Genomic DNA, 20,096 nt, shown 5'->3' on the forward strand with positions numbered 1-20,096 from the left:
TAAATTAAGTAAAGTGAATAACATTAAATTAAAGTAAAATAAAAAATAGTTAAAATAAACAAATAAATAAATAATACATTAAAATAATTAAATAAGCAAAATTAGATTAAAGTAAAATAACAATTAGATTGAAATAAAAAATAATACATTCAAATAATTCAATAATAAATTAGATTAAAATGAAATTTGAAAGAATGCATTAAATTAATTAAATTTAATAAGTAAATTAGAATAACATTAAAAATAAAGTTAAAATAAACAAATAAATAAATACATTAAAATAATTAAATAAGTAAATTAGATTAAGATGAGATTAATGTAAAATAAAAATGTGAAAGAATGCATTAAAATAATTCAATTTAATAAGTAAATTAGCATAACATTAGATTAAGAAATAAGGTTAAAATAAACAAATAATACTTTAAAATAATTAAATAACTTAAGATTAAAATGAGATTAATGTAAAATAAAAATTCGATTGAAAGAAAGAACACATGGAAATAATTAAGTAAATTAGACTGAAATTAGATTAAAGTAAAATAAAATGAGATTAAATAAAATAAATTATTAAAAAAAATATACAGTACAGTACTATAGTGAATGGGGAAAAACTTTAATAACTTAATAATAAATTAATCTAAATTGGGTCTTTATACATGAAAATATGAAGCTGCCAGAGCTGGAGATGAAATATCATGTGACACTGTAATTTCTGACAATGTGATGATGTGGGTAGTTTTGCCGTCTCTGATTATCGTGTGTGTGTGTGTGTGTGTGTGTGTGTGTGTGTCTTGACCATCTGAGCTCTGATGATTCATTCAGTGAGTGTGTTCGAGAAGTTCAGGCCTCATTCTGATTATCGATCTTCTCCAGATCAGCTCAGGCTCGTTCAGTGGGTGGAGGCGAATGTGGTGGTCTTGTGCTAATGTGAGTCATGTGCGTTCACTGAAACCCTCCAAACTCTGTCAAACTGAAATTACTGCCTTCTTAAATGTCAAACGGCAATTCATAACTGCCCAAGAGGTGAGCCGAAACTATCCGTGCAGTGGAAAAACTCCATTACTGTGAAGTAAAAGTAAAAATTAAGCGGAAATAAAATTACACATAAATATTAGATTATAAATTTACACTTAAATCAGGAATGTTGCCATGGCAACTAACTGAAATTAAATAAGTTAAAGTACTAAAATACGATTCAAAACTCATTTGAATCACTACTTATAAATCACTTCAAAGTTTTTTTCATACATTTAATTTCATATATTAATTTGTTATTGCTCTTCTGATCCACTGCAAAAATGCTGTTAGTTTGATTTACATCAGTGAATCGGTTCAAACTTCACTGAATCGATTCAAAACTTTGATTCACCAGTTCATTTAAATCACGACTCAATATGTTTCATGAAGCATTTTTCATACATTCAGTTTCGTATATTATTTTTTAATGTTTTTTTGATCCATTACAAAATCGTTAGTTTGAGATTTACATCAGTTCAAACTTCACTGAATCGATTCAAAACTCCAAATCACTGATTCATCTGAATCACTATTCAATACATTCAATTTCATGTAATTTTTTATTATTCTTTGGATCCATTGCAAAATCGTTAGAATTTGATTTACGTCAGTGAATCGATTCAAACCTTTGACTCACCAATTCATTTGAATCACTTCTCAAAATCATTCATAAAGCATTTTTTCATACATTCACTTTCAGATATTATTTTTATTGTTCGTTTGATCCACTGCAAAATCGTTAGAATTTGATTTACGTCAGTGAATCAGTTCAAACTTCACTGAATCGATTCAAAACTCAGACTAACCGATTCATTTGAATCAGTACTCAAAATGCTTCATGATGCATTTTTCATACATTTAATTTCATATATTATTTTTTATTGTTCATTTGATCCATTGCAAAAATGCTGTTAGAGATTGATTTACATCAGTGAATCCATTCAAACTTCACTGAATCGATTCAAAACACACACACACACACACACACATATATATATATAGAGAGAGAGAGAGAGAGAGAGAGAGAGAGAGGGAGAGAGAGAGAGAGAGAAAGAGAGAGAGATAACACTATTTTTCACAGATTTCTTGTAAAACGGGGCAAACCCTCATTAGAAACGTCAGCATCTCTGTAAACCGACTGAACTCGTCGCTCCCACAGGCTCCGGCTTCACGTAAAGTGAAAATCAGTCGCTGCGGCTCAGAGATCTGCTCTTTTAATGCTGCTGGAGTGTGTGAAGTCCATTGTGTGCGTCTCTTCACACTTTATGATCCGCATCAATAAACTTTATCACCCTCACACACACACTGACTTATGAGCCAATTACACGAGGATGGAGGGAGGAACTCACAGGACAGATCAAAGCTCGTAACTCAAGAGCCGTGAAACCCTCAGCATCCGCTCTAAAGACACAAACCAACGGCGGCTCGGACACTAACCACTCTCTTTTCCCTGAAATCGATGCCCACGGTGGTGATAAATTTGGGGTTGAACTTGTTGTCGGTGTAGCGGTAGAGGAAGGTGGTCTTGCCCACTCCGGAGTCTCCCAGAGCCAGGAGTTTGATCAGATAGTCGTAATCTCCATCGGTCATAGTGCTGCTGGAGCTGAACCTGCAGAACAAACCATGAGAGGATATTAGAGCAAACAAACACAAATCAATACAACAAACATACAAACACTAATGGAAGAATTAAGCCAGACAAAATAAATCAATACAACAAACAAAAGCAGTGAGCATATTAAATCAATATGACAAACATGCAAACAAACACCCTGAAAATACTAAGCCAACCAAAATAAATCAATGAAAAACAACACAACTAAAAGAAAAACAGATTTGAAATAAGAGACAAACTTTAAAAATCTCTATTAAATGAACTAAAAAATTACATATTTTAAAAAAAATAATTATATATTTATATTTATATATATTATTAATGATGTCATTATTATTAATAAATAATTAACAGTATGTTAATGTTATGTACATATACATATACATATATATATATATATATATATATATATGTATATGTATATGTATATGTATATGTATATGTATATATATATATATATATATATATATATATATATATATATATATATATATGCGCATACTGTCAATTATTAATTAATAATAATGACATCATTAAAAAAAAATATATATATATATATATATATAAATAATGTATGCGTTTTTCAGTTTTAATTATTAATGTCAATTTTAATAATTAATTATTAATTAACATTGTGTGCATACATATACTTATATATATATATATATATATATATATATATATATATAAAAGTATATGTATGCACACAATGTTAATTAATAATTAATTATTAATGACCACATCATTGATAATTGAGCACCAATAATAAAAAAAAATTATTTACTGTCATTTTTGATCAATTTAATGCATCCTTGCTGAATAAAAGTATTAATTTCTTTTATTTTTACACTGAAGACTGGAATAACGACTGCTGAAGATTGCTTTGACATCACAATCTATATCGTCACTGTCAGGCGGAAACCTCCTACATCCAAAACCGCTATTTTCAGGAAATGGAGGGGGAATAAAACGGTATTTTTTAATTAATTAAACACCACATCATCATAATCATGATTTTCTATCTTTATATATAGTCAGACTCTTGCATGTGTCATTATATTATTAACATTTTACCAAAATCAAGCTCAAATGGAGTTGACCAGTGTATGTTTTGTCCATCGTTAGAATGGCTGCCTCTGAGGCAGGAAGTGCATTACGGTTTCATCACCTTACAGGTTATAAAGTGTACTGAAGCTATATGTGGGCACAGATGCTGGACTAAGACACTCTTCTCTGCTCTTCAGATGCATAAAACATAGTGTTTAAGTAAAGAAAACGATGTACGTTTAAAAAAACAGTCCTTTATTAATCATTGCATTGCAAACAAGCACAGATGTTTATTCAGATTAGAGGAGGGGCGGAGTTATTAGGTTTGACTGACAGTTTGAGGAGCCAATGGAGTTTCAAGGTTTAATCACAAGCTCTTTTTAATACTTTTCATTGGTTAAAAGTGCACAAAACCCAAAGACAGATGTAAAGAGTGACCAATAGTAATGATTTATGAAAAAAAAATTAAATATGGAAAATTCTGCCCGACAGCGACAATATATAACTCTCTAAATATCACTGCTCCCTAATAAAACAGCAAATAACAAATATCAAGGTAAAACAACAAAACAAGAAGGAGACGTATTGAACAATATCTCAGAGGTGCGTCTCTCTCTCAGAAGGTCTCGGGGTCCAGTGGGCCCCGGGCCTTTCTACAGCGCTCATATAATCTCATTTATACGTGTGGGCAACAGCGGTCTGTGTGAGACGCTACAGTAAACACATCACAGCCTGGAGCGAACACTCAACGCTCAGAGATTCACTAGAGTTCATGAGAGAGAGACAGAAAAGAGCTTCATTCATCTGTGCACATGACCCTGAAACGCTTCCTCATGTGATCTGTGATTACATCATCATCATCATCATCAAATCTTCATCACTTCACAGTCTTCTATAAATAAAACATGCCATTTCTTGTCAGCATTTAATCCTGATCCACTGAAATCCTATTCATATATTTCTAGTACTTAAGATCTTGGAGAACATGTTTTACTTCCACTAGTCTGAAAAAAGACAAGTAATGGAAGCAAAGAAGATTGTGAAATCTCATATATAACCCAAAACATGTTTTCATCATTTGTCCGAGATGGATGCACACTTTAAAAATCATTGGGAACTAGTCTATATTCATGCAGTCTGAAGCTGAGTCTACAAAGTGAACAATGGTGTAAATAATCAGAAGCCACTTTTATACGCAGTGATGTCAGGAAGACAATCTGAGATCAGACCCGTGAAGCTGTGGTTACGTTAAACACTGTTGACTGACAAACCGAAGAACGTCACACGTCTGTTGTTCAGGGATTTACAACAGAATCTGATATTGATTTCAGTGAAAGGTCATGAACATTTGCATGGAGGAGAGATCGTACCGCAGCAACTGAGGCTTACTTGATTATCCATAATTTTTAAGAAAAATCATGAGCATCAAATATTGGTATTTATATGCATTTCATGCAAGTAGTCTGTAATATACTGTTATAAAGATATCATTTATTTACATTACAAGCACCTTTTTGTCCATATTAATATCAACATATGCACAAAAATGCATATTTTTGCTCACTTTAGGCCTCTGGATAAAATGGACCTGTTTTTCCTCTTCAAGTATGAGCTCTCACAATTTGAGCCATCAGGGCTTGACATTAACACTCACCAAACCCGACAAATGCGTGTGTATTTCAGCAGTGGCGTGTAATGCAGTCACTGCTACTAGCCACTGTGGCTGTTGAATTTTATAATAATATATATACAATTGTAGTCTTTTAAAAAGGCATCCGAAATAATAAAGCAAGTACAATAGTTTTGTCAAAAATATGGATTTTCCGATACATATCAATACTGAAACATCTAAAACACTTCCAATACTCATTTTCAGCAGAATAGATACACGATACAAGCCGCGTTTCTCACTCTCTCTCATCTCTCCGACAGCGAGTTGACACACAAAACGCCTCCCCTTACTCACTCATCTCATTTGCTCCGGATGAGTATTGTTGGTGTCACAGAGCTTGAATTTTGGTGTGGGGTTGCGCATATTGTGCATAATTGTACTCGTTCCCACAGATTTTGTGTTCACACCCAAAGTGCGCACACATAAAGCCGCCTCTCAGTACTAAATTGAGTTGTTTTTTGCTGCTTATTGTGCTTAAACAGTCGAATGCACAAAATGATGTCAAAATGCGAGTAAACTAGGGCTGGGTAAAAAAATATTGATTTCTTGATTTTAATCGATTCTCATTTTTATGAACCGATATCGATTCTTAAATCCCAAGAATCGATTAGTCTAGTCTGTTTTCAGTTGATGAATGAGCAGAATATGTAGCACCTCCCATCCAATTTATCACAATAATCTTTGTTACTTTTGATATGAAGCCGTATCATGTCACATGTAATCGCTCAATCAGTGTTTCAACCTCGAAAAGACGTCAATAAAACAGCTTTAATGTCACGTAACGTCACATTTACCTCAGAAAAACATATTCAGTGACCATAAACTCATTAGTCAGCTAGAAAAGTGACTCTAGAAAGCAACATTTTGATAAATATAGCTATGCACCGTTACATATTCATTATCATTTTTAATGTTCTTCAATATTTAATGTTTGAATAAATCAATTTAATGTTTATATTTCAAAAAAAACAAAATGGAGTAGAAATATGATTATGTAATTCTAAACTTTATTTATAATAAAAACTTCATCAAGTGTAATTTAAGTGTTTATATAAATAAGTTAATTTAACCTTCAATATTATTATAGTAGCACCAGCTGACTCTCGTGTGTAGTTTACAGCATTAGTTGAGAGATTTTTCCACTAGAAAATTTGCCATGTGCTGTAACTGAAATACTACATCCAAAATAATCGATATCGAATTGAAAGCATGTGAATAGTAATCGAATCAAATCGTGAAAATTGTCTTTTAATGTTGTTTATATGTCTATGTGGTGTCAAGCCATGTGCAAATTCATATGTCAACACCACTGTTGAGTATTTTCTGCTTAAATCTAGTTTGAAATCGCTGGTGTCTGTGACGTCACAAACTACCTTGTAACCATTTACAGCAACGTGCCGGCAGCTTTAGCATATCGTTAACAGCGAACTAGCAGGGGAGTATCGAAAGAAGCCAGGTTATCTCTGTATATTTTTCTGTTGATATGAAAAATCGTGTACATTTTATATGCCTTTCTCCACTGACGTTCTGAGTTGCTCAAAGCATTTGTAAGGATAGTGATTAGTGATCGACCGATATTGATTTTTTATAACCGATACCGATACCGATTATTTGCATGTTTATGTACCCGATAACCGATATGCAGAACCGATATTTATTTACTGTTATACTTCTGTTTTTGAAAATTATTACAACACAAATTAGCTGAACAAACCATTTTATTTATAACAATCACTCCCTCCTTGCATACAAAAAAAACAAAAAAAAAAAACCTTTACTGAATAATATTAGCTGGAATATATAACATTGTCAGGAAAGTAACAAACAAAACAGCATACATCATTGCATTTTCCAACTAGTGTTATTAATTATTATGTTTTGTTGGTCTAGATCATGAAATGCTTTCTGACAAAGTGCTGTAACTTATCTATGCATTTACACAAAACTATAAATTGGGCTACTCAACCGCGATCGCGTGTGGAGATACTAAATTTCCACAGAGCTGCATTTATTTAGATTTGTATTAACTAAATAATGGTTATGTAGTAAATCAAATGATTATATAATCTAATAAAGTTAAACAGCACTTGTCAGTTGGCATTTTATGATCTAAATTTAATATAACGTTAAATCATGAAATGCCAACTGACAAAGTGCTGTTTGACTATAACTTAATCAACCGCGATCGCGCATGGAGATAATAAATAATTAATTTCCACAAAGCGGTAGGCTATATTTATATGTGTATTAGCGAAATAATTGTTATGTAGTAAATGATAATATAATCTAGTGTGTTTAAACAAGATAATCTTGTCAAAAGTTTCATTCAGTGGCCGTGCTTAAGCCTCCTGATCGTCCGTCAGTTGCTAAGCAATATGAACGATCTTTTTCTTCTAGACTAACGGTGAGCAAATACAACAGATAGAGAATTAAATTCAGCGCTTTTATTTTCAACATGCACTCATTCATGTCTGTTGTATTTAATTCATGTAAAGTTACGTCTTTATTGGGGCAGGACATGACGAATTACACTATGTGACTCAATGAGTTCGTCTCAATTGTTTAGAAACAAGCTGCATAAATTAACTATATCAGGAATTTATGTCTCAGATCTCATTTGTGCATGTCTATGTTAAATAAAGTTGATTAATTAAAGCAAACCAAGTAGAACATATACTTTACCTGTGCACTTTAGTCTGTTTACCGGAGTTGTTGTTGACCGATCTCCTCAGATGGAGGAAGTCTCAAAACGGCCACAATATGGCGCCGTAAATCTGCGAATCCGATATTACAAAACCGATACCCGATTATGGAAAAATGCTTAAATATCGGGAAAAATATCGGTAAACCGATACATCAGTCGATCACTAATAGTGATTGCTGTCTGTCTGAGTCAAACAAGCGGCTAATAATATTAATTACCGTTATGTGTCCAATGTTGTAAAGAGCGATACCATTGTGCAGCGTTTACCTCAGTAAGTTGACCGAGTGGATCTCTGAGCTGGCGTGAGCGAGTGGAGGCGGGGCTAATTTAAATATTCATTGATCCGTGAACATAAACAGTTGAGAAAGAAAATGCATGTGTAACAGTGTAATGGATCCGTGCATCAAGTCTTAAAGTGACAGCAGCCTAATATTCCTGCTGCCAAATTATGAGACAATAATAAAAATATCTACATGGCAGTTTTTCCTCATGGTATCAATGTCAAAATTGTGGCCAGTGGAAATGCTGAGTGGCTATTAACTTTGTAAACTTCAACAAAAAACACATGCAAACATTTTTTTTTATTTGGTCTAAAAGGTTCAATAAACTTCCATTTAAAAAAAATCAGATTTTTCTGACTGTTATGTCATACATCAGGCTTTAGAGGGTTAATCAAATAAGACTGCACTGACCCTAGAAGACTGAACAATCACATATTGACTAAAGTCTGAACAAAAGAGTCAATCTAATGTGATTTAGGTCTGACCTCAGGCACACTGTGCTCTTCAGGCTCTTTCATTCCCATCTAGGTTGCAAACACAATGAACATGAGTTCATTAGATTAAACACACATTCTCAGAGGAACCAGGCTGATGTAGATTCAACAAGACTTTGGCTCTGTCCTGAAGCCTAGCGCACTGCCTGTGTATTAGAGAATATAACACACACACCGGGACACACCCTCAGTAGGGTATCTGTGCGACATCTGTATCTGTGCTGGCAGTGAAGGTGTGGAAAGGTTATCTGCGCTGTGAATCGCCCTCAGAGGTCGATGTTTCACAGGGACCAAACCAGGTCAGAGACCCCCTGCGCCGGACTGAGCCGGGTCTGGAACAAGAGAACAACAGGAACAAGCTCCCATGAGCTCTGCGGCTGACAAATCCCAAAAAGCACTTCTACATTTACTGAAGAAGAAAAGTTCAGCTGAGCATAAGAAAAACCATGACGCTGGGGTGCTGTGGGTGGTTGCCATGTGGGCATTGCTATGCGGTTGCTAAGGTGTTCTGAATGACTTTAACCATGTTGATATCAGTAGCTATGTTTCCATCCAAAGATGCGAATTTAACTTGAAATATTGCATAAAACATTTAGCATAAAGTGAGTCGAAGAGAACCAAATCATAACTTCCTGATAAACTGGCACAACATATCATAATGAAAAATGGAAGTTCCTGCAGTAGAAGCAACTGTATATAATAATTTTAAATGACCTCAGAGCGCACAGATGAAACTCAATACACGCTGTTAAATGTTATTTTGCATGCAGATGCCTGGTGTTTGTGAGCACAGTCGTGTAAGACAGTTCTGGGAGGTTATTATACAACAAGATCGGTCCGCTGGTTGGTCAAGTTATGCCGTACCATCACAAAGTCACATGACTTTATTGATGTGCATCAAGGAATTTATTCAGTAAAAGTGTTTTCCATCAAAGTTTAAGTGCATAAGTTTTATTATTTATTAAATTTATGCGCATCTTGGAGTTTCGATCCAGCGTTTTTTTATGTGTTATCCCAAACTGTGCAAAAAATAGGTGGATGGAAACATAGCAAGTGTTATTTTAGTATCATTAATATACTATTATATATTAATAAATACTCAGTATTTCCCATTATATTTTAATTTAAAGTTTAAGTAATTTTGTTCTGTCTTTGTCAATTTTATTAGTTTTTTTTATTATTGCCTATTCAGTTTTTTTAGAAAGTAATTTTAGAACTTCAACTTAAACTAAACGAAAATTAGCCAAGGGTCCAAAAAACCCGCCAAACAAGTGATTTTACTGAACATAAGAACTACTTGCATAAACGCCACAATAAAAGTACATAAATGACACAATTCTATCGGTTAACGTACAAAGATTTCACAGATCACATTTTCATGTAAACCAGTATTTTTTCACGCTATGAAAATAGAGCATCTCCAATTTGTCTGCAAATTTAAAAGCACTTGTTAAGTGATGGTCATATTATCCATGTTCCCTGTAAAGCCAAGCTAATCAATCGTTAATTAAAACATCATCGATTATGGGAATTTATGTAAATTGACATCCCTAGGTTTCACAAATACTCTTACTAGTGCTTCCCCGTCGCCCTTTTGCAATTTATCAATTTCCCAACATTCACACCGAACATATTCTGTTTTTAAAAAGTAATTCAGGGCACTTGTTACCACAACTTAAATAAATGCATTGTTGCAAGTTAAAAATTCTAATTATTGTTTTAATTAAACCTTTTAAGTTGCATAAACATTATGTTACAGAGTTCTGTTGACATAATAATGTTGATCATTATATCAACTTAATATAGTCTGTAATTTAGTCAAATTTCTGCATTAATTGGCTTTTTTTTTTTTTTTATTACATTGTAGTAACTTAAAGAAATTGTCTTGATGACTTTGGAAATTAGACAGTGGATTTCTAGTTCCTAGTCTGCTTTGCATAGGACTGGATAAGAAGAATAAGTGTTGAAATTAAGTGTTAATTTAATGCTGTTATGTTTGACTTTTAAAATAATTTCTGTAATGTTGAAGTTTTTGATGTCATAACAAAAAAAAATTATGCAAATTTGTTTGGAGCCAACACATTTTTTTTTGCAAAGTATGAAAATAAGTTTAAAACTGTTAAAACATTAATGGTTTATTTCAAAGATGCCTGTTTAATAGGAAAATTAGCTTCATCTGAAAGAGTGTCAAAGCAGATGACCTTAAAAGCTAACTCAATAACAGAACAAAGAGCAGGAGAGACCTTTGACATTTAAACAGACACTAAAAAGATTTAGCAGAAAATGCACTTTACACAGATCAGTTCCAGTCAAACTTAACTAGATTGTTTTGGGCCTTCATTCATTAGTATTGTTCAGGATACAATGTCTCTCGTACATTAACTGATTATATGTAGTTAATCTAGGAAATTAGTTTGAGCTGTTATTTAGACTGGACAATTCTGGTTAACCTGACAAAACCTAAGACATATTATTGGCATATATTGATATTTAAATGCATGTTATAAGATCTCCTCTGAATATCAGCATCTGCACCAAATTGCATATTTATGCTCAGTTTGAGCCTCTGAATAAAACTGAGCTGTTTTCTATCTCTGTATGAGCCATTACAGCTAAAATATGATAACTGCAATTTGATTTTACTGACTGTTGTATTATACATCAGGCTTTATAGGGTTAAAGCAAGTTTAATGCATGACATTTGATCAGACAAACTGTGACATTTAGACAATTAGACGCAGCATACAGGGACATTGCTCAAGACGATTCATTAAACTCCAGTTCTGTTTGACCATGATAAAGACGTTTTGTGTCGTTGTTATGCAGTTGCTAGGGCGTTGCGATTTTCTGATCTCTACATTAAAATCTTAAATCCCTCCTTGCTGAAGAGTAATATTTAAGCAAACACTGGTTTCAAACCTGACAAAGAAATCAGACTTAATGGACAGATACGGGATAATAATGCAGTGCCAGGAATGCTGGATGAATCATGCGTCATCACTTCCCATCCTACATGATTTCCTTCTGAAATAAATCACTTTACAGGCATCAAATGTGTTGAATGTCACACTATAAAGCTGAAAAAGCTTTACAGAATATGCTCTAGAACTGACATAAGAACATTTTAAATCGAAATAACAGTTACAAGAGTTGAGAAACCCAGAGAGAGTCTAATAGGTTTTGAGAGCAAAGGCCTGTGGGAAAACATAACCTCGATTTCCCACCATCAGTAATTGCACCATTTACAAGTGAATTATATTAAGCATGAAACACTGCTAAAGAGAAGTAGACAAGAAAGTGTGATGAAATAAACCACACTAACAGATCTTTAACTGATGTACTGACGCATCCAAGTTTAACATATATTAGGACCAAAAATTAAATGCACAGAAATATAAATTCAGTAATCATTCTGGAGACGGCAACATTTTCCAGGTTGCTCTTTTCATTCAATGAAAGTCCATTAGGATGAGCACCAAAAAAAACATGAAACTATCATTACAGTAAACTGTAACAATTATTTTTCGAAGTTTTACAATAAAATATTCTTCAAATGTTCATGATTAACTCAATGTTTAACTTGCTTGTTTCTTTGTAAGTATTTGTGAAATTTACTAGCGGTTTCTGAGTGAAAACTCTTTCAAAGTAAATCATACACCAAATTATTTTAAGTGAAGTGCATATGTAAAATATTCCTAAGTCATGCATATTCGTCTAAAAAAAAAACAAAAAACTAGTCTTTCTGCGTCTGAAATTTCATACTGTGTAGTAGGTACAACATTTGGTTTAAAACTTACTTTATGACCGTTAAAAAAGGTACGTTCTATAGATCTTATATATACCCGTCCCTTTTTAGCGCTGCACTCATTGTGTTTGTAATTCGACAGCATGAAGGTAAGATCTTACGGATTTATGAATGAACTGCTTGTTTTAAACGATGACATTTGTCATGACATCCGCTTCAACTTTGGAACGACACAACGCTGAGTGACCGATGACAGAATGATCATTTTTGGTTGTACTATTGCTTTAAATCCCTGACACACACACACACACACACACACACACACATATATACCAAGAAACCAAGAACTGATCCCTTGACTAACAGTGAAGACGACAACAGCTCATGAGCATCAGCGATCACATGCTCAGAGGTTTGGAGGGGAAAACACAAAGGAAACACTGTGTGTAAGAGAGAGACTTACGGAGGTAGATGAAGAGATATAAAAAGGTTCAACACTGTAAAAATCTGATGATGATCATTTACAGTATGACTTTCGTCTATTTATTTTATTTTTTTGCACAAATGTCTTGTGTGTAATTCTGTCCCCTTAATCATCTTCAGCAAAATCTGATTATTCTCATGCATACTTCAATTCTGAGACATTCAGACACGAAATGAGCATCATGAACACATTTATACAAACGACGGCGATGTAATATGGAGGTTAACCAACCAAAACTCTCAAAAAAACAATATGACTCTCTTTCTTACACCGAAAAACACAAAACGAGAAGCCAAGCAAAAGCTAAAGAGAGGATACAGGCTATAAACAGTCCCATAAAAGCAGTACAAATTTTATTTTTGAATCTTATTAAATTCATTTAATGCACATTTAAGTTGTTGACTCAAATCTCACATGCACTTCTAAAACGACCAATAGCGTTTAACATTACTGATCTCCAACATGTCACACATCTTCATGTACCATATTTTGAACATACAGGAGATTTCAGAGCTAAAATGGAGAAGATTATATTTTTGAAACAGAAATTTAGAATAAAACTTTGGGTTTGATCCTCACAAAAAGCAGAGAAAACTTCTGCTTAACTAAAAGAAAATATTTTTTTTTAATTATAAGACTCAGAGAGAGGCTAGAAAAATGTCTTTGGGGAGAAATATTAAGTGCAAAATGTACAATATGACCAGTTAAATTCTGTTTTAACAAAACTAACGGAGTTAAACCTGCCAAAAACATCTGTGCATTTTAAAGGAAAATAGATGCAGTTCACAATTCTACACTTTATACAGTACATGTCAACTTTAACCTTCACTAAAACAATGTTGGTCATCTAAAATGGAAAAGAACATCCCGTTAAGTGCTCTCATTAATTACTTTATAAGCCAGTTCAACAGCTTCACATCCATCAAAACCATCACTGCTGAGCTCTAAAACACCAACGATTTAAATTCAGATCTCACCCTGGTGTTTTCCTCTTGTTCTCAGTGGGGAAAGTTCCTGATCGGCTGAAGCGTTCGGTCACACGCAGTAAACCACCACCACACCCCGTCCTGCTCGACTCAAGATCACTGCGGCGTTCTCTGCTCTCTGGAGGAGAACGCTTGGACTATTACTACTGAAGGCCTGGGGCAGGATCACACACACACACACACACACACACACACACACACACACACACACACACACACACACACACACACACACACACACACACACACACACACACACACACACACACACACACACACACACACACACAAAGGAAGACTGACGGCCATGTGACAGAACACCAATAAATCAACAGAACAGATCTGTGTACCAACAATCTGACATTTTCATCAAAGTGACACACATTTGCATTTATGCATTTATCAGATGTTTTTATCCAAAGTGAAGTTACACATTTTATCCGTTCACACATTCCCATGACTTGGTGTTGCTCAACACACATTTATCTTCATGAGGACACACCATAAACCTGTATATAAATCTCGGTTTTATATACAGCTAATCATAAAATGAACTAACCGAGCTATTGATGCGAATTCAAATCTGTTTTTTCACCTGATGCACAGCAGATTTTCTTTCTTATATAAACTATATGGCAAATCTCGGCTGCGTGATTGTTTATATAGTTGCAAAAATGTAAATTGTATTATTGTACAGCTCTATATTTAAAGTTTGATAAATATTATATCAAACTTTGGTAATTCCCACTTCTAAAGAACTTTTGAAATGGGAGAGCGTTCATTTGCATTTTTTACCTAGGAAATTCGTATTTTAGATTATTTAAAGAGCACGTGAAGGCAGCATATGTGCTCTTGTTTTGAAAAGCAGTTCATGTTCTCGCCTTGTTTACATAGTCCCTGTTTTGTTTCCATAGTTACCCTCATTTATCTCCATAGCTACTAATCACTCTCACCTGTTCCTTGTTATCTTTTGTATTTAAACCTCATTTATTTCAAATGTTCTTTGTCTGGTGTTGTCCTTTACGTGTGCGTTTGTTTCCGTTCTGTGTTTGGAATATTCCATATATACATTTCCGTAGATATACTTTTGTTGTGTTTGTTTACGTGGATCTAACTCTTCCTCGTTTCTGAAACAGCCATGTTACAAAAGCAAATCAACTACTTTGAGTTTATATTGTTGCAAAATTTGGGGATGCATGATATATCGGCCGCCAAATCGGTATCATTATCTGTCCGATAAGAAAATTTGGCCGATATATTAAAGCTGATAAATAATGGATTATTTCCTTCAGCTGAGACACTTCAGATGCGCATGGTCCATGATGGTTTTGAATTGCTTGAAATATGATTGAAATCACACAGTTAAGTGCAAAATGCGTCATATAGGCTACATAAAATTATGAGAATATTATAATTGTGTGATTGGGACATGGCTTTTAATGGTGAGACTTTTATTTTGAAATCAGGCTCTCAAAAATTATATAAAAATTTGGATTCGGCCAATATATCGGTTATCGGCTTTCAAATATACAGAATTATCGGTATCGGCCAAAATTTTCATATCAGTGCATCCCTATGAAAAATGTTAACTATATTATCTATATACAAAGTTGGATATATAATTGATAGGATTTCCATCTTTCTTTGCATAAATACAGTATATACTCACATAAAATGATATATACTATATATAGAAAATCTCAACTGCTTGATTGTTTATAACATTGCAAAATGTAACTATATTATTGCCCAACTAAAATCTACAAAATGCAAATATAAGGGCATGAAGATATTAAGATATAATAAACATTAACTATTAACATTAACTGTAAAGCTGCTTAAAAACAATGTGTGCTGTGAAAAGTGACATACAAGAAACGTCCTTTAAAAGTCAATGAGGTTTGCGTGAACTTCGGTTCAACCATGTAAATGCAATTCATACTAGCTTATGAAAGTGACCCACTGTTGACGGTGCATAGTTTGCATTTTTGCATGACACCTGGTGATTCACATTACAGTATAATGCATTTCTAATAGCTGATCAACTGTAAATGACAAACAGATCACGTTCTCTGCATTTCTTACATCTGCAGCAGACGATTACTAGAGCCGTTTTGTGTGTGGAAAGTGTGGTGAATCTAAAAAGGTACAAATACTTCAATAACACTAAAAGATGAAGAAAGTAAACCAGCATGTGCAATGAGAGTCCTGCGGATAGGGAGGAGGAATTAAACTAAACTTGATCGGAGTCTGAAAACATCATTTACTTTATTTATAATAATTATTTATATATTTGAGAACATCACCAAATGGAGGTTTGGTCAGATTCAGCTTATGTTCAGAAAACATTTTGGGCCCTATATACAGCTAACACTGTGCATAAAAATGAGTGCAAGTGCGTTTTAGAAAGAGTTCAGACTTTAATCCATTTAATAGTCGATTTACACTTGAAATAGATTGCATTAGCCCAAGTCGTCCAGCCTAATGGACATACTAAATGGACAGTTCACACAAACACATGCTTTGGGAACCAAACAACATTGACTTTCATTGTATGCACAGAAAAATCTTCTTTTTCATTTTCACAAAAGAAAGAATTCAGGTTTGGAATGATATTAAGGTGAGTAAATAATAAAGGATTAATCATTTCTGGGTGAACTATCGCTTTAAAGAAACTGAAAACATGATTTATTGTCTCAAGCTGATTGGAGCAGTAGATCCAGTGACATGTGAAGGAGGTTAATGCAGTGAGGCGTGTGTTAATGCAGCGCTCCACATACACATCACAGGCCTGTCTCCACAGCTGATGGATTCTGGGTAATGAGATGTAGGAGTCTCAGAGGGCATTTTCAGTCCTGTGAACTTAATAACTGTGTGCGTTTGTGTGGATTCACCAGAACACATGAGCACAACAGGACCAGGAAAACATGCTTATGATCGTTTTTGGTAAAAGAAACCTTGAATGGAGTCATAAGGAAAACATGGACTGAATCGCGGAATCCACTCAAAGGTGTTCACTACAACCCGCCAAAATAAAAGTTCAGTTTGACTTGAAGAAATTATGACAGAAATATATTATTATTGTACAGCAGAATGTATTTCTCAAAGTACTAATATTTTTTTTAAACTTTTTTAAAGAAATATCACACAGTATTACAATTATCAATGTTTTAATTTTAACAGCAAATCTCTGTTGTGCAGATCTTTGTTTACCAAAAATTTATTTTGAAAAAACATTTAAATTGTTAAATTTATTTGATCACCACCATTTTTGATAATAAATTTGTTTTGAATTATTGTTAAAATTCAAAAAAAAAAAAAAAAAATGTTAAAAAGTTTTAGGAATTCAATTGATTAGACATTTTTGATTATTAAAATTTAATGCAACTATTAAAATGGAATCCAGATAAATTTAAATGTAAAAAAGAATTTGAATAAAAAAATATATATATATATTGATCGATAACGTTTAGCTCTGAAAAAGATTTGTTCAGTCTTTTGAAGTCATATGATGCTTTATAGGATGAATTAAGTTGCTTTAATGGTGCTTTTTATTATTATTTTTTAACAGAAACTCAGACATTCTGTTCCACAAACGAAAGTCATTCGGGTTTAGAAGGATATTTCTTGAAGTGATCTATTCCTAAAACTGAACTGTGCCCCTCTCGTCCGCTCAGACGCATGAGAAACTCTCGTCAGACGGTGATTCAGAGCACCGTGTTCTCCGGTCTCTGGTTCACATGACCTCCACGGCATCTGGAGGACAAAAACAGCTAGGAGAGTCACGCAGACCGCATTACGGAGCGGTTTAAGGTATCTGAGGAATGTTATTTTCCATCAGAGATTTGTGTTGTGAGAGAAAGAAGCACAGCAGCCTGTTTACAGCCATTAACTTAATATGTGTGAATCCTCTTAAAATATAAAGACTGATGGTGCTGTTCACTGATCATGTGTTCAGTCCAGAATTCACAAATACAGGCAAAACAATCAGATTCTGCATGATGTGTTACACAGTGAATCAACATCTGGAGCAAGACAAAACACTATCATCATATCAGAATGATTTCTGAAGGATCATGTGACACTGAAGACTGGAGTAATGATGCTGAAAATTCAGCTTTGATCACTCGATATAAATTACACTTTACTATATATTCACATAGAAAACAGCTGTTTTACATTGAAATAATATTTCACAATATTACTGTTTTTAATGTATTTTTGATCAAATAAATGCAGGCTTGATGAGCAGAAAACATTTAAAAAATCTTAATTATTCCAAACTGTTTGAATAATATTATATATTTTTATAATTTATATATTATATTTATATATTATATATTAATATATATATATATATATTTTTTTATTTTTTTATTTTTTTCCCTGGTGCTTGTCCGTTAAAAGACTGCCATAATGAAGGTAAAATATTGCTGTTTATGGTTATATAATTGGTGCAAAAAAAAAAAAAAGATTTAATATACTTAAATATTCTCTGTTGTATTGTATTAATGAAAAACAATGTGGGAAACTAACTAGATTTTTACTTTTTGCTTTAAAGACTTTGAATATAATCAGCTATAACAGCTATTTAGTCAAAAAGGCAGTTCCTCTGACTGTAAAAACCATTGAGATCTGAATCAAATACAGCCAAAGGCTGAAAAATATCAAGACATATCTACAGTATCGGCCAACTGTACATGAAAAACCTCTCCAATCCGAGTCTGAATTCAGGGCACGGTTGCCTGAAAATGTACGTGCATGAAATATTGCTGCTCATAAATCAAACTGACTTTCTGAGATGCAATATTTCTAAAATTAAAAAATGCATGAGCTTCTACTTTAGGAAACAGCAGTTGCTCATGTCGGACAGCGGTGCCGATCTGTTCGGTTTCCTGGGTGAAGATGATGATGTCACAGGAATCATCTCAAGTCCTGACGAGTGTTTATTATTTATTTAATAGTGTTATTTTAGTATGACTGAAATACTAGTATAGCTATTAATATTTTAATTAATAATTAATAAGTGTATAAAAAATAATACATTTTTAATTAAGTTTAATTTTATATGTTCTGTTTTCATTTTAGTTAGTTTTAATAATTTTGTTGTGTGTTTGTCATTTTTATTAGTTTTATTATTTATTTATTTATTTATTTATTAAATATGCCTACAGTTTTTTTTGTTTGTTTCTTTTTTGTTTTTTTGTTATTTTAGTACATCACCTTACACTAAATAAAAATGAGAAATATTGCCTTGGTAACTAGCTGAAATCCAGGTTATTATCGTCAACTAAAACTAAATACTAAAACATTTTTGTTAACTGAAATAAAGCGGAAATAAAATAAAATATAAATATTAGTTGAAAAACTTAAACTAAAAAAAAAACTTAAAACTCTTTATTGCTTTGGCAATAAATAGAAATAAGTTAAAGTTGAAGCCCTAATTTTTAACTGGAAATAAAAAAAAAAATTTAATTAACTAAAACTAAAACTGAAAAAAAAAAAACCCGCCTAAATTGCAATATTTAAAAAAATCTAAAAACTGATAAAAAAACAAAAATACATAATAAAATTACGAAAAATATAATAAAACTAAAAAAAATTTTTTGATTTATAACATTTTATTTAATTTTAAGTTTTTTATGGTTTAAGTATTATTTAACTGTAACTTAGTGAACAAACTAAGTATTAATCGCACTTCATCTTCAGTTTTTGATTGGCTAGCAGTACTCACGTCTCCATCTGAAAAATGTACAAATCTATTATTCAAGGTGATGTTTGTCTGAAGAGGAGGGAAGCCTTCATCGCTTGACTCCTGAAGATCCTTGAGTTTAATGTTAAATCATTGGCTGCGTCCTGTCTGAATGCCTCCATCTCATTATGTTAAACACAACGACATCACAACAATCGCTATGGCAACACACATTCAGCCATACATTCAGTGAGACGTGTCTCTCACTCGCACAGACAGCAGCAGCACGAGATGCAGCGTCACCAATCATTCTATCAAAACTCATTCACAAGTCATGTTCAAACTGACCGTAAAGAAAC

At 33.1% G+C, this 20,096-nt stretch overlaps 1 protein-coding gene across 7 annotated transcripts in view; it reads right to left on the reverse strand.

Annotated features, from left to right (window-relative positions):
* rab27b (RAB27B, member RAS oncogene family) overlaps nt 1-20,096 on the reverse strand; it is a 46,495-nt gene that overhangs the window by 7,819 nt on the left and 18,580 nt on the right. For 3 of the 7 annotated variants that reach the window (XM_067375888.1, XM_067375886.1, XM_067375884.1), the window contains one exon: nt 2,455-2,626. In XM_067375888.1, coding sequence (XP_067231989.1) covers nt 2,455-2,607 — 153 coding nt within the window. In that variant the 5' untranslated portion in view covers nt 2,608-2,626. Of the gene's footprint in view, nt 1-2,454; nt 2,627-9,005; nt 9,049-14,036; nt 14,200-19,779; nt 19,964-20,096 lie in introns of those variants that run through there. The other 4 variants (XM_067375887.1, XM_067375889.1, XM_067375885.1 and 1 more) reach the window with 4 other exon arrangements.

This window comes from Chanodichthys erythropterus, chromosome 22 (assembly GCF_024489055.1).
Source record: "Chanodichthys erythropterus isolate Z2021 chromosome 22, ASM2448905v1, whole genome shotgun sequence".
NCBI lineage: Eukaryota > Metazoa > Chordata > Actinopteri > Cypriniformes > Xenocyprididae > Chanodichthys > Chanodichthys erythropterus.